The sequence below is a fragment of the Somniosus microcephalus genome, chromosome 9, assembly GCF_052327205.1.
Source record: "Somniosus microcephalus isolate GS21.2 chromosome 9, FLI_Smic_1.0, whole genome shotgun sequence".
NCBI classification, from domain to species: Eukaryota; Metazoa; Chordata; class Chondrichthyes; order Squaliformes; family Somniosidae; genus Somniosus; species Somniosus microcephalus.
In genome coordinates, this window is record NC_140995.1 from 50,262,724 (window position 1) to 50,279,585 (window position 16,862).

Consider the following 16,862-nt stretch of genomic DNA (forward strand, 5'->3'; position numbering starts at 1 on the left):
TACCACCCTTTCAAGCAGTGAGTTCCAGACTGCCACCACCCACTGGGTGAAAAAATTCTCCTCCACTCCCCTCTAATCCTTCTACCAATTACAGTACTTTAAATCTATGCCCCCTGGTTATTGATTTCTCTGCTAGGGGAAATAGGTCCTTCCTATCCACTCTATCTAGGCCCCTCATAATTTTATACACCTCAATTAAATCTCCCCTCAGCCTCCTCTGTTCCAAAGAAAACAAACCCAGCCTATCCAATCTTTCCTCTTAGTGGATATTTCCATTTAAATATTCAAAAGAATGCATTTGAAAAGGTGCAACAGTAATTTTCCATAAACTAAAAGGGAAAGTGGATTGGAAATGAAGTAAATAGAAGAAAGCAGAGGATAATGATAACAAAGCATGGCTCAGAATAGGAAGCACCAATACAGTTGTACAAGGATAGATAATTGTCTTCTACCATTCACTGTCTTTAATGACCTGCAAGATGAGAAGTAAGCAACATTATTCCATTTGCAGAAGACCCTAAACTATATGGGAAAGGAAAGTGCGTAGCAAAGGGTGGCAACATACAACATGAATTTGCGAAGCTTAGTACATGAGATAACAACACCGTCTGCCATCACCTTACCAAGGGCAACTAGGGATGGGCAATAAATGCCAGCCTTGCCAGTGACGACCACATCCTGCAAAATGATAAAAGCAAAGAACATAGGGAAATGAAAAGGAATCTATTTAAATGTGAAAACCATAAATTATGATTGCCCTGTGAATGGTTATATACTGAAGAGCATTAAGATTGGGAATAGTCATCGACCAGACCGTGATCAAGAAGGGTTAAGAGAATATTTGGCTAAGTCCAACCGAGGTGATAAGTGACAGGTTGAAGTATCTCATGTTAATTCTACCTCTAATTAAAGCCTTACTTAAAAGTGTGCATCTGCTCTGGCCACTTTACATCTAAAAGGATGTTGATGCACTTGAGAGGGTGCAAACGAGAAAATCATGAATAATTCCTGAACTGAAACAGTTTGCTACGAAGAAGTAGATTGAATTATTCAGATTGATTAAAAGAAGGTTGAGGGATTTATAGAAAATACTGTATGCATCTACTGGGTAATGAGGAGAGTTGAAGGTTTAGATTTTAACAGATTATTTTAGTTACATCCTAGAAAAGGTATGAAAGAGCATCAGTTTGAAATGTAATAAAGAAAGCCCACAAGATAAACTGGAGATAAGAGGGGTCGAGAATTACTTGTATTGTCCTGGTATTAACGGGGTGGTAATGGCCTCATTATGGGGTCGGCAGCCTTACCGCCCCAGTAACACCGACGATGCGACCGGCGCCATTTTGGAAGGGGCCTACCGCTGTGTGCCCAAAGATCTGCCTGTTTCAGGCTGTAGGCCCATTTCAGTATGCAAATCAGGGGCCGAGGGCCCCGATTGCCATTTTAATTTAGAAATGTTGGGATCCTGGGCCACGCACACACCGACTAGTTTCACAGGGGATGGAGGAAAAGAGGCCCAGCAAAGGCAAATTTGATATTATTTTTGAGGGGCAAGGAGGAACGCTGCTCCTGTCCCCACAAAAATAATCTAGACTGTTGGCACCCCAGGAGCTGTCCCCCCACTGTGATCATGCCCCCCCCACAACCCACTTACCCGCCACCCCCCCACCCCACCACTCCCCTGCACAGATACTGTTTTGCCGGCTGGGGTGGCCCTATATTGGTAGGGCTCAATCTGGCGAGCAGCATCGGGACACCCTGCAGCTCCACCGGCTCAATGTTAACGAGGTCGTGGCTCAAAATCGCAGCCATTTCTTCACATTGAGCGCGGGCAACCAGCCAGCCAGTGCACTCCGCCAGTCGCTTGCCGAAACTCAGAGTCCACCCCAAGGAGTGATCCCTTTTCAGCAGTCGATGCTTTGGAACAAAACTGACAACCAGTAAGTTCCCAGAGAATAGTGATTTGAAGGGACTTTTACATAGAATGTACAGCTCAGAAACAGGCCAGTCGGCCCAACTGGTCTGTGCCGGTGTTTATGCTCCACACGAGTCTCCTCCCACTCAACCTCATCATAGCCTTCTATTCTTTTCCCCCTCATGTAGCTTCCCATGAATGTCCCTTACATTGGACGACACCGTTCCTAATGCTCAGCAGTATAAACAGAAGTTGCTGGAGATGAAGAGCAGGGCTGAAAGGAGAAAAGACAGGAGGTTATTTAGGTCAAGCCCCTTTGTCAGAATGGTTCTGACAGGGAGTCTGTACCTGAAATGTTTAGCTGTCTTCTCTCTCTCTTCACATGCTGACAATCTGCTGTTTGTCTTCAACATTTTCCCTTTCCATTATTTCAGATTTTGTCAGTATTTTCTTGTTATCTCCTAATGCTCGAGGCCAAGCTGAGAGGAGATTTTTTTGTCTGTTCCACAATCTCCTGCTTTCGATAGAATTCCCAGGACATATTTAACTGTGCGAAATCCTTTCCTGTACTCAACAAGAAAAGATAGGGAATGTTATCTTTCCTTAGCTTAGTTTCTGGTAACAAATGCTATTCCCCCCAAATAATTTAATTATCTTTCAAACTGTATGTTTGCATGGGAAGAATCCTACTGATGGGCTTACTGCTTTTATGCCATTGTACAACTAACATGTGCCTACACTATCTGGACAGAATTAGACCCAATTCGAGCTGCATCTTTAAGACAGTGCACAATAAATCAACACAGTTGTGAACTAATATTAATTTTAAATTAACTGCTTTTAATTGATGCATTTAAGGGGAAGCTAGATAAACACATGAGGGAGGAAGGAATAATCACTAATAAATTCAATAGGGAATTCAGGAGAAACGTCTTTACCCAGAGAGCGGTGAGAATGTGGAACTCGCTACCACAGGGAGCGATGGAGGTGAATAGTATAGATGCTCCTAAGGGGAAGCTAGACAAGTACATGAGGGAGAAAGGAATAGAAGGTTATGTTGTTAGTGTTAGATGAAGTAGGGTGGGAGGAGGCTCGTGTGGCACATTAACACCGGCATATACCTGTTGGGCCGAATGGCCTGATTCTGTGCTGTAAATTATATGTAAAAGTCCCTCCAAATTCTATGTAAGCACAAATTTTTGTGTGTATCCTTGTTATGCACTGTTGAATTTGCATCTTTTAAACAAATCACAGCGCCAAATTTTACAGCTTTACATTCTACCGAAACAACCCCCCCCCCCCCCCAGAGGTGTTTGAATGACGTTCTCAGTTTGTTTTTACTGTTTTGATTCGACAAGGGACGAGGCTCAAAGGGGATGAATGGCCCGCTCCTGTCCTTATGTTCCTCATGCGGGCTATATGTAGAGAAATTTGCAAACCCCTTCACAAAGGAGTGGCTTACGATCTCGTTCCGCACAAAGCACAAAGGAAACCCCCGCCCAAACCAGCGATAAAAACAGAACGTACATTTGTAATTTAGTTCAATACACTGATTGAAAAGGAATTTAAAAATTCTGTACTTGTTTTGTTCATACTTTGTCATTAAGATCAGTAAGAATGCATAAGATACAAATGTAACTGTGTGAATTGTGCCATGGCAGAGCTTTCATAAACCTCTATTCTGTCCTTAGAATTTGGATTGATGGGAGAGCATACAGTAAAAAGTCAGCGGCCTCGATCAGTTCATGAGAGAAAGGCCCCTCAGGAACAAGCTGATGCTGGTAAAATTATGCCACATACTGGTAATTAATTCAATAGTTCTTTCCTGTCTTCATTTTATCAATTTAACAAACCCACTGCATGTTTTCATAAATCTTTATTTTTTTTCTTTTAATCGCGCAGCTGACGTTTCTTGTACGTTAACCGTTTTCTTTAAGATCAGTCACCCCAATGTGTCCGGAAATACCTTCAAATCAGTAGCTGTACAATGATTGGCAACTGTATTTTGGAAGCACAATATTAGTATTTTTTTTAAAAACACACCATTGCATGTAAGCATTAAATTATCACTTATTTACAGGGGTTTCCACTAGTTTTGCGAAAACAGTAAACCAAAGCAATACTTGGAAAGGGTTTGCCGAGATTAGATATTAATGTTTATGTGGGAGATTACCAAGATTTGGGGCCCTTGTTATTCGAGCTTCTTCTTGGCCCTAGACATCTAGGGAAACCCTTGTCTTTAACACATGCCATAGATCCTCAAAAGGATTCACATTGGGTGCAATTGTAACCTGACCCGCCCGTCGGGAAATTGATGGGATCGGGTGTGGTGCAACACTGGTTTGACCCTTCGCCTGATTTTATTCCCCGTTGAAATCAATATTGGGCGGGGTGTCAAACCGGCGTGCCACACGATCCCGTGGGTTTCCTGCCCGGATAGTTAGGTTAAAATTACTCCCAGGATCTCTACGGCCATTCATGTCGTCACTCTGTGTTCACTGTTAGAGTGCTAAGAAGTGCATGCTCTCAGGGCTTCCATAGGACTCGTGATGTAGGAGAACATCCGTGTTAAGATTTCAAGACAAGATTATGGTCTGTTTCAATTCAGGCGATTGTGATTAACATAGATATTGTTCATCAATTAAAAACCTTTACAAGTTGTCATATTTTCTGCCTCCGATGAATACTTAAGTCTGTCTAACCATTCAGAAGCTGACTGTTTGTTCAAAGTGCTCATGCTTTCTTTGCCTGCTTGCATCAAGTGTGGTTTGAGGGTGAACCTGCCATCGTTCCTTAGCTGATGGAGATGAGCAGTTTCCCAAACTCACACGTGCGGTGGGGAAAAGAAAGACTTTTAATTTTGATAATCTTAGACCGCATGAAAGACTTTCTTCAACTTATTTCCTCATAGTTTATTAATACAGAATTATATTTTCATTATTATTTTTAGAAAAGAATATTCAAAATGTCATGAGCTCATGTGCATTGAAATGATCAAGTCCAAATCATTGAGATGTTAAGTGTTTCCAAGATTAATATTTAATAGTCTTAATGGTAGGCCATCTACATCCCTGTCTCTTTGCTTTGCGTTCAGGCTCCAGGGCAGCCTGGTGCTCAAGTTCCCTTTATAGTTCAAAGGGAGTGCTTCTAATGAAGTAGATGGGCTGCTGGAGCTCAGAGCTAAGAGGAAGAAGGGGGCTGGAAGAGCAAGGGGAGATGAGGGGACTGATAAAGTCAGCTGACCTCAATGGGAGCACCCTTCCTGCCAATCAGTCAAGGAGTGACACACACAGCTGTGCTGAAGAAGCCTTCAGTTCAGAATGCCTCGTCACCCTAACTGAAAGAGGTTGGAGTGCGGTAAGTAACTTATTTGAGGTGGTAATGGGGGAAATACCAGGATTTTCAAATGTAACTGCGTAGTTTTATTTATCTTTAATTTTGCATGCTTTCTGCATTTAATGTTTCATTTCATCACGCCTGTGCTTCTATATTTGTTGACAAGTAGGTCCAGGACCAGTGGACTGTTTCTAATTCACTGCAAGGTGCCGTTGCATTGGTTCAGTATTGGTGTATAACGCAGTTGGTGCTCATTGTACCTTTTTGTCCACTGAATTAGATAACACTCGAGATCTATAATACATAGATGTGTAAATATATATATATATTAAAAATAAACACTTTGCTGCACTCTCTCTAACCTGCCTCAGCATTGGACCCCAATTAAATAACCAGTTGCCTCCTTGTTGACTTTGACTAAAATGATGCAAAGTAATTTTTGCAGACTTATTACAAAAATAAGTGACTCGCAAAGTCTTCAGAGGAGCAGTTGTGACATGAGGAAATGTGTTACATCGAATGGGAAGTTATACGGTGTCATTTTTATCTGTATTAAGATATGTGTTATCTTTTTGTTCTGCTTATTATCATATAATAGAAGTTGAACTCGTTTAGAAAGTTATTGAAGACTTAGGTATAAAAAACGACTGTATTGAGGAGAAACTCAGACTGCAATTCACATTAAAAAAATTCTTTGGAAGTATTGATATTTTAATAAAATTCAAGCCCTCAACCAAACCAATGACAGAGCTGTAGCTTTTGGAATTTCCAATCCTGAGTAGACTGTATAACAAGAGCAGGGACTGCATCATTACTTCTGGTGACATCATTGCTTCACTGTGTTGCCTTCCCTAACTAACTTAAGCACAAGCACCAAGTTAATGGACTTTGGTGTCTTAAATACCACACGTACTTTGGAAATATTAGGAGCTTCATTCTCTCTTTCCTGATTATTGCCCCGACTATTTCAGGGCATGTTTGTCATTTTGATTAAATCTCTGCGAGCTCAGGTATACGTGGGAGCAAGGGGCTTTAACCTAGCTGGGTTAATGCAATAACAGTCCAAGGGTTTTATGAGGCACAATGAAAGAGCCAAGAGCCGTTCGAGACAGTTACTTAGAAACAGAAAGAAAGCACAGTGGTGACAATGATGCTTTGGCTACTCTTATGGTTTCGAGCCTGGAAATGACTGTTGATGATATTAGGGGATGAACACTTACATGGGCTAACGTCTCCGTTAAACCAAAGAGATGTCACGCAAACACATTAATATCGCCAACAGTACTTCCTAGCTATTAGACTTTGTTTTATAAAAAAAGACAACTCCAATTTGTTCACTGTTATGGCGATACGGTAGCACCACAGCAGAATTTTGAGGCCAGGCTGTTCCCCTCCCCCATCCCCCACCCACCACATTAAGAGCTACAGAAATATGTAGCAGAAACAATGTTTTTAGTTTGCTTCAGCTTTTCATAAAGGCTTTAATAAAGAAAGGAATAGCTTTGTTTAATTTTTCAATGGAAACATTTTGTAAAGATACATTTGCTGTCTTTGGTTACTTGCTGTTTTTTAAAATCCTTTTCTGTTCTGCTTATTAAATATCATTAACTAGGAGTTTCCTAATAATTGGATAAAACTACAAATCTGGAATAAAAATACACAATGCTGGATACCCACAGAAGGTCAATCTGCATCTGGAAAGAGGAAAGACAGGTTAATGTTTTGGCCACAGACCTGTTACCAGAACTGAAAGTTCAGTACCAACGACGGGTTTTCAGTTTTGCTGAAAAGTCCACATCCGAAATGTAATAACCTGTCTTCTCTCTTTAAAGGTCCTGACTGACCTGCTGTGTAGTGCCAGCATTTTTGGTTCTCCTTTCCAGCTGCCACTCACATGAAGCATCTAAGGTCAAGCCCTAGCCATTTCCAATATTTGGAGATTGGGCTGGGGCACCCTATGGAGCCCCTTGCTTACTGGTGACTGGCAGTGATCTGTGCTACACTGCCCACTGATGCAAACATTGCACTTCCCCACTTGAATAGCAGCATGGAGGGTGGAAGGAATCTGAAATAAAAAGCATAATCATTGAAATAAATGCTGTTATCTTCTCTAAAACCCCTTAGTTCCTTTATATAGAGATTCTAGACATAAAATTATATTTGATTACCAAAGGGGGGGGGGCGGGGAGACAATCTTTACTAATTATTGTGTCTTTGGGAATTTGCTTCAGGACTTTCAAAGATAACCATACAGCAATACATAGGACAGTTGATAACCTTGTAATTAATGTGTCAGTACACTTGAAAACAATTTAGATTTTTATGATTCATAATGCCATACTTCGAAGATGCAGAATGACTAATCTAACAACACAGGAACATCTTACATTAAAGTGTTAGTGGGACCCAGCCATTGCCACCAATAGCCCCTAGGAGATGTCATTATCTGCCGTTAACGCTTGTTTTCTGACTTCTATTAATTTTGTTATGAGATTACTTCTCAAATGTAAATGGGTTTCCATTCAAAATGACAAGGGATTCCTGAGATGATCTACACAGTGGCTTTTAGCCTGCAATTATACTTTGATACTGGGGTCAAGCAAAAATGAAAGTGTAATTCTGGAGTCCGGTCCCTGTCTGACTCTGAAACGCAGCAATGGAAGACCCCCTCAACCCCTCTCTCCCCATCACCTCTTCTCTCCCCCCCCCCTCCCTGTCAGGGAGGCCAGCTCCCACCATTTGGGCTTGACACAGCATAGAAACATAGAAACTAGGAGCAGGAGTAGGCCATTCGGCCCTTCGAGCCTGCTCCGCCATTCAACGAGATCATGGCTGATCATCCAAACCCTAGCACCCGGTCCCTACACCGACAGCCATCCCACCCAAGCCGTAACCCCATAACCCCACATATTTAATCCCCCCTAACACTAAGGGCCAATTTTTTATCATGGCCAATCAACCTAACCCGCACATCTATGCAGTATAACGTCAGCGCACTGGGAAGCTGGGTTTAATAAAGTGATTGGACAGTCCAGTGAAGCTCCAGGGGCACTTTAGAAGATGACTAGAGAAGGTGTTTTTCATTTTGAAAAGCTGGACGGTTCCCACCAGTGGTCTCGACGTTTCAAAAGTACCCGCAGAAGCCAAGAAAATGTGGTTCCAGCCAGACACCATCAATCAGGAGTTGCTGGTTGCAAGATTCAGACCTGCAGCACAGGATAGCCAGAACCTTCCATTCAATTATCATTCCAAACCGGTTTCCAAGATCGATCCGGAAATCTTAACAGCTGCTCCTTCCAATTTCCTCATGGTTATAGTTTCTATTTGAGACACAAGATTGCATACAGAGTCTGTCCTGTTTATTCTTGGTGCTATTGTATTATTGTAATGGGGCTGATGCTGTTTAATAATTGTTGTGTCACTCTTTATATACAGGAGACCCTGTTACAGAAGAATGGACCCAGTGGAGTATGTGTTCAGTAACATGTGGTCAAGGGTCGCAGGTGCGAACCAGAGCTTGTGTATCATCTTACGGGATACTGTGCAGCGTGCCTTTAAGAGAATCAAGGGTTTGCAATAACACTGTCCTCTGTCCAGGTAGTGTTAGCAATGGATGAGTAAAAGTATGGATGTTTAATTATATGACTCGATATATAGACAAGAAGACCAAAAAATCATTCTGAAATTCTTGCATTTTGCTCCTGTTGCCGTTTGGTTTTTGTTTTCCGTGTGATTGAATGTTTAGGCATTTTACCTGTTCTAAGCTTAAAGCAGTGTGAAAGTCAAAAATCTTTTAAATTGGTATCTCAATGATATGTTTGTGACTGACAAGATACTGCACAACCCACACAGTGTGTGGCCACATAATCTCAATGCTTTCAATTAGACCTGTCAACAAATCGCACTGTTTAAGCTAAAACATAAGGTAAATTGGAATATTTCTTGTCATTATGCCACCATCAGTTGTATGGAAGCCTGTTCAGCTTTTATTTATTTATTTATTTCGGCACCTTTCTGTAGAATCTGTACTGCTTACATTCTGATTTCTCTGTTAACTGGCTGGCGTACGGCTGGTGCAATGTTGTTCGATGGTGATTGCTTGAATATTTTAAAATGACTTGTTGTTTTGTTCAAGATCGAGACCATAATTACTCGAGCCAACTTCATCACAGCGGAACTAAGAACATAAGAACATAAGAAATAGGAGCAGGAGTAGGCCATGCGGCCCCTCGAGCCTGCTCTGCCATTCAATAAGATCATGGCTGATCATCGACCTCAACTCCACTTTCCCGCCCAATCTCCATATCCCTTGATTCCCCTAGAGTCCAAAAATCTATCTATTTCAGCCATGAATATACTCAAAGACTCAGCATTCACAGTCCTCTGGGGCAGAGAATTCCAAAGATTCACAACCCTCTGAGTGAAGAAATTCCTCCTCATCTCGGTCTTAAATGGCCAACCCCTTATCCTGATCAGTGTCGGGGGGAAGAAACAAAAATAAAGCAACGAAAGTAAAATATATATCTAATGGCAATAATGGACCCAGTGAACTGTCAGAGCGTGTTAGCATTCGATTAGGATTCTTAGCACTAGAATAGAACAGAGCAGTGATGCAATCAAACCTAATTTGCATTCTTTCCAAATGCAGAAAAGGTCTGTTATATAACTGCAGATAAATTTAGTTCCAAACCTTTTTTTTTTGCCTCACACTGTAATTTACTAGTGCTATAAGCTGACAAGCCTGTGTTCACTTCAGGGTTGGGTTGTAACAGATCCAATACTGGACAAATGAGGGCCAAGGGCTTGCACAGCCACATGAAGTGGGTTCCTGCTGTTCTTGGTGGGATTTAGGCAGGTGCAACAGCACAGGATAACAAATTCCATTCTGACGTCCTCACGTGCACGCTGGCACTGTGGAAATCTTGCCCGAACGAGTGTGCGTTTGCTTTGAATTCATTCTCGGGATGCGGGCGTTGCTGGCGAGATCGCCATTCATATTGCCCATCCCCCCTTGCCTTCTCGAACCACCACAGTCCATGTGGTATTCTTCGTAGCGGTTTGAGGCAACCAAGTGGATCGCTAGGCCCCCTTCGGAGGACAGCTAAGAGTCGACCACGTCGAGAATCCCGCTGCTTCCAATGTGTACAATCCCGTGGGATGAATGGATTTGCCAATTGGCAGTAGCTTTTCCGAGGTTCTCTGGCCACTGCTAAAGATTAATTCGCTGGCCTTTACGACTGTTCTAGCTTTAGATCACTGTTTATTTAAGCAAAAAAGGGGCCTATGCACGGTTCCAGGGAATCGAGCATGGTGAGTTGGATTGAAAGATATGTCTGTCAGGTTCAAATTGAACTGTCTCGACTCAGTTCCCTGCTACAAGACACAGGGAAGTTCTTTATCACTGTTCAGTTACTGTTTTAGCCACTCCTACTTGATAAATAAAGTTGAAAATTGACGCTAAGACAAAGAATAACCTAATCAAAGTCCCCGTGCAAGGTGTACAGTGCTGCTTACTGCGGTTGGGTTTTATTATTTTGGCCAAGAGTCACCCAGCAGTAGTAAAGTGTAACACCAACAGTAAGCTTACCCAGTGGCTCTTCTGGTGAAGGCAGTGCTCAGCTGGGCCATAGCGACAAGAAAGATCCAGGCTTGATTCTTGGCCTGTACCAAAGTAGCTAGGATGACAATAGGGACACTACAACTCTCTGTGCTGGGAGGATAATGGGAGGGGAAAGTGGCCAGGGTTCGAGCTCATAATTGCTCTCTACTGATCCCTGCTGGAAGATACACCATGTATATTTGTGGAGAGCATGGTCAGGCTCAGGTGTGATGCTCTCATTGTTGAATAACCAACACTCACTGTCCAGGCTCACACATGATTACCACCCACTTGAGTGAGGTACAGCTGTGGACTTGCATTCTAATAAGAGTCAAAGCCTTCAAGAGAGATGGAGAGACAAGCCAATAGCAATAGGGCTGTACAGTGAAATTGGAACCCTTATATAGACGCCCTTATGTTTTGTTATTTTTGCTACTTGCTGGTTAAATACAATTTTGCCCTGAATTCCCCAGTGATTTTACTGTACCATATTGTTACCCTTAGGCAATAATGACAGCTGTTCATTTACGGCTTGCTGAGAGTCGTGATTGGTTAACAGCAAGTCACATATTAGACACCTGAGGATCTCCTTTATTGACAGAGCCATTTTAGCCAGTTTGCACGCTGCACCTGCCAACAAACATGATCAAATTCTTTTCATTCGGGAGCGATATTAATGCTCTTACGATTATGCCAGTCACCTGTCACGTATTAAGCACTTAATACAATTTTGGTGGATCTGTGCTAACAGCGGGTGGAGAAGTTCAGTGCTGTGCAAGACTTTTACCTTTCACCTCTGGCATGTCATTCTGATGGAGGCACAGAGAGATAAGATGGAGTCAGTTCTCTTCAGGCCGGGAAGTTATTGAGCTGACTTAACACATGAATTACGTCAGTCCCTTTCTCATGAGGTCTCTGGGAATACATCACTAATTTGGAATCCCGCTCAGAGAATTTTTATTCCCTGATGGTATAGAGAGGTGTATGGGATTTTCAGTAACATCGCTGTCCTGATTGGTCCCTGCTGGCAATGCTTGATGCTGTTACTGGTACACTATGGCATTGCCACTCCTCCCATTTTATGCAAACGCACACCCAGAACAGGAATAACATTTTAATATTTTTATTAATATTCGCCAGGGAGCAGTGGAATATGCAAAAATCCATCTGCATTTCTAATATTTTAACTGTTTTATATCAGGGTAAAATCCTTATTTTAATAACTGTGTGAGTGGAGTTGCTGTCCTGCACAGTAAGTTGAAATAAATGAAGTAAGGTTAATTTTAATTCAATTTTAATGGATTGAAGGTCTCCCAGCACTCGCTGCCCTCTGCCAGATTCTCCAAACACTCGCACAGTGTCCAAAGCTCTGTGCTGGGATGAGGAGCCTGTAACTTCTACCCTAATAGCCCAGATATTACTGTCTGCGGTATCAGCATATGAACACTTAATAAGGGTATATATAACATTCCTCGGTCCAGAATTTTAATTGAGCTATTTACCAATTTATTTTAAGTAGGTTAAAATGGCTTCTCTTCCCTGCACAGTAACATCCAGGATCCCACAAGGATCTGCCATCCTCTTCCTTATCTACATGCTGTGCCTCTTGGCGACATCATCTGTAGCCTCGGGTGTCTGCTTTCATATGAGACCAGCTGAACCTCTCCACCACCTCTCAGCCTCCATTTTGTGAGACTGCCTGTCCGAAATCAAGTCTTAGATGAAACCCGACTTCCCGCCCAGCAAAACACTGGGATGACTGAAGCCATTGTCATCAGCCCTGCCAGGAATCTCCACTCCCTTGTCACTGCTTCTAAACCCCTCCCCATCTGTAATATTGGTGTCATGTTTGACAAGGATCTGACCTATGAACCTCACATCCCATCCATCACAAAGATCGCTTGCCTCCACCTACACTGCCTACCTCTGTCCCTACCCCAGCCTCTTGCCATTATGATTATTAAACATGCTTTTATCATCTCCAGTCTTCTTGCTGGCCTCCCATATTCCACCCCCTCTAAAAACTGCATGTTTTTCAAACTCTGACACATGTATTTTGTCCCACATTAAGACCCACTCACCCATCCCCCCACTCCCCACTCCCCTCTCCTTCCTTGCTGAGCTACAATGGCTCCCTGTCCTTGAAGGCATTCAATCAAAATCCTTGTGCTTATCTATATATAATCCCTCCATGGCCATGCCCTGACCCAAGCCTAGTGACCTCCAACCCCAAACCCGTCCTGAACTTTGCATTCCTCTAATTCAAGGCATTGCCCCCACTTTGCCCTACCAGAGCTTTCAGCTCTTGCACCTGCTTGTTGGAATTCCCTCCATAAACCCCCTCCTTTCTCCACCTCTCTCTTCTTTGAAAACCTCCTCAAAACCAATCTCTTTGACCAAGCTTTCAGCCACCTCTCCTTATCTACAGTGTCTAATTACCTTACCCCTATTTGTGAAACCACTTGGGACATTTTTCAGATTACGGACACTACACATCTGCAGTGTTAATTCCCATAAAATGGCAGAGGAATGTATCACAAACATTCATTACTAGGTTCAGGAGTTTTTTTATTGTAATTCGTTTAACTCCATTTTTTACCCCCCTTCTACGTCTCCCCAGCCCATGGAAGAGCAGCGTGAAGCCTTACTCCTAGGCCTCTACCAACACTGCTCTCCAACCAGGAACTGGGTGCTGGATGAGGGGCTACCTCCGTGGCTCTCCATCTGATCTTCCTCCTTTCCCTTGTGGGGAATTGCTTGGCCTCTTTGTGGCTGCACAGTAAGATTGAAAAGCTCCCCTACAGGGGAAATCATTGCTAAAGCCCATGGGCTGGGACTGTGGGACTCAGTATTATTAACCTCTGAATGATGTTAATATGTGAGCACCGTGAGTGTTACCACGAAAGATGCTTGTTGCTTATATCACCACTTATGGCATCTTTTCAAAGAAAACTGAACATTTTTGCCCCATATACGATATAATCATTTACTAAAATTCTGTAAAATGTTTACCATTTTGTTAATAAATGACTGTATGTTACTTTATATTTATCTTTCTTTGGTGTTTTTCATATTGACCGTAAAAATCAAACACCTTTGTAATAAAACTATCATTGCTAAGAACCTCAGGCAACATTAAAAAAAAATTGTTCATTCTGTGTGTGGGATTTTTTCTATTCCCTGACTGGGAGCAGGTAGGAGGCCTGTTCCCAGATCTCTGGGAATCCCACTCAGGAACTGGGCACACCCAGGTGTGTGTGAGAGAGGCCTGCAGTGAGTGCACACCTGATTTTCTTCCCCATCCTTATGGGTGCGACTGCCCAACCTCCCCCACTTGATGCATCTGCTGGGAGTGTGCCAAGTGGGAAATGGCAGGCTCGGAGCTGTACCCAGCATTGGGCGCCATAGGGCAACAGCACCTCCAGTACGCTATGCACCTCCCCATCGCCCCCCTCTACTCCCCACTTCCCCCCCACCCCCCCGCCCCACACCACCACCACATCTGAGCAATCTTAGAAGCTCAGCTCACCTTTTTATTATTATTATTATTGTTATGTCTAACCTCTGCTTTTACAAACTGCTTTTATTCTGTTGTAGTGCATGGCGTCTGGGAAGACTGGTCACCCTGGAGCTTATGTTCATTTACTTGTGGTAGAGGCCAAAGAACAAGGTCTAGGTCGTGCGTTTCTCCTCAGTATGGCGGCCGGTCATGCGATGGACCAGAGTCACAAACAAAAATCTGCAACATTGCCTTGTGCCCAGGTTAGTGCAACACTCAGTTATAAAATGACTTGTCAGTGTGCTATCATGTCATAGGAACAGGTCATTCAGCCCCTCGAGCCTGATCCGCCATTCAATTAGATCATGGCTGATCTGTATCATAACTCCATCTACCCACTTTGGTTCCGTGACCCTTAATACCCTTGCCTAACTAAAACTATCAATCTCAGTTTAGAAATTTCAATTGACCCCCAGCCTCAACAGCTTTTTGGGAGAGAGCTCCAGATTCCCACTCCCCTTTGTGTAAAGAAGTGCTTCCTGACATCACCCCTGAATGGACTAGCTCTAATTTTAAGGTTATGCCTGTTGTAACAATGATTTGCCTAAGGTTCTTGTGGCAACGTAAAGAATTGAAGGACACTGCTTAATAAAGTCACAGTTAAAGAACCATAAATCATTGCCTTGTAAAGCTAGTAGAGAAAAGCTTTTGTCTCAATCCTCTGGACGAGAGTGGAAGCTAGTGGCAAATAATGGAAACTGGTGCTTGATTGAGAGCCACCATTAAATTAAGCTGCTATGGAATAAGGTGGTATTAAGATGCCGAACAAGCTTGTACTGAAGGTCACCTGCACAGAATAGTGCAACTTGCCCCATTGCATTTAATCCTTGGCCATTTAAAAAAAAATTCATCCTCGGTATATGGACGTCACTGATAAGGTTTATTGCCATTCCTTAGTTGCCCTGAGAAGGTGCTGGTAGGCCTTCTTCTTGAACCTCAAGTCAGACTTCTGCTGGAGCGTCCCATATTTAATTTCCCTGACAGATGCCGACTGGCCTGCTGTCTATCTCCTGCTGTTTTTCCAACATTCCCAGTTTCTCTTTTTGTCTAAGACTGGCACTAATTAATCAAGCTGATCTACACAGTACAATAATGGCAATTTGCATTTATATAGCACCTTTAATGTAGTAAAACGTCCCAAGATGCTTCACAGGAGCATAATCAGAAAAAGTTTGACACCGAGCCACGCAAGGAGATATTAGGACAGGTGACCAAAAGCTTGGTCAAAGAAGTAGGTTTTAAGGAGCGACTTAAAGGAGGAAAGAGAGATAGAAAAGTGGAGAGGTTTAGAGGGACTTCCGGAGCTTCGGGCCTAGGCAGCTGAAGGCACGGCTGCCAATGGTGGAGTGGATGCGCAAGATGCCAGAATTGGAGGAGCGCAGAGATCTCGGAAGGTTCTGGACTGGAAGAGGCTACAGAGATAGGGAGGGGCGAGGCCGTGGAGGGATTTGAACACAAGGAAGTGAATTTTAAAATCGAGGGCTGGGAGCCACTGTAGGTCAGCGAGCACAGGGGTGACAGGTGAACGGGACTTGGTGCGAGTTAGAACATGGGCAGCAGAGTTTTGGATGAGCTCAAGTTTACGGAGGGACAAATCATACATTGCAAGCTCCTGTGCAAATGGTGCAAAATGGCATCCTTCCAATTGATTTTGCACTTTCACAACGCTTTCAAGGACCAAGTCTTAAATGCCTCCAATATTTTGTTTGCGATGATTTCTTTTTAAGTCAGTGCACAATAACTAGCTCAAAGTGCATTTAGCACACTTTGAAAATGATTGTCATTCTGCTATTTACGAAGTGAACTGGCAGCATCAAGTGGCAGAAGTGGATTCTGCACCAACTTTATTGCTATCAGTACAAAAGAATCATAGAATCTTACAGCACAGAAGGAGGCCATTCGGCCCATCGTGCCTGTGCTAGCTCGTTGAAAGAGCTCTCCAATTAGTCCCACTCCCCTGCTCTTTCCCCATAGCGCTGCAAATATTTCCTTTTCTAGTATATATCCAAATCCCTTTTGAAAATTATTATTGAATCTGCTTCCACCACCCTTTCAGGCAGTGTATTCCAAATCACCACAACTCATTGCATAAAAAGATTTTCCTCATAGTCCCCTGGATTTTTTTGCAAATTATTTAAAATCTGTGTCCTCTAGTTACTGACCCTCCTGCCAGTGGAAACAATTTCTCCCTATCTACTTTATCAAAACCCCACATAATTTTGAACACCTCTATTAAATCTCCCCTTTGCCTTCTCGGCTCGAAGGAGAATAATCCCAGCTTCTCCAGTCTCTCCACATAACTGAAGTCCCGCATCCCTGGTACCATTCTAGATAGAACCAGATATTTCCAATAGAAATAAAGAAATCAAATCTGGCTCGATGATCTTAGCAACAGCATCTCGTTTAAAATGAAGAATTAACTTTCCTTTTTATGTATTTATGTAAATACGAGA

General features: G+C 42.8%; 1 protein-coding gene across 3 annotated transcripts in view; it reads left to right on the plus strand.

Moving 5' to 3' along the window:
• The window catches only part of adgrb3 (adhesion G protein-coupled receptor B3), a 1,304,794-nt gene that overhangs the window by 391,282 nt on the left and 896,650 nt on the right, over nt 1-16,862 (plus strand). For all 3 annotated transcript variants that reach the window (XM_085996562.1, XM_085996563.1, XM_085996564.1), the window contains 3 exons: nt 3,607-3,717; nt 8,687-8,848; nt 14,448-14,612. In XM_085996562.1, coding sequence (XP_085852688.1) covers nt 3,607-3,717; nt 8,687-8,848; nt 14,448-14,612 — 438 coding nt within the window. The remainder of the gene's footprint in view (nt 1-3,606; nt 3,718-8,686; nt 8,849-14,447; nt 14,613-16,862) is intronic.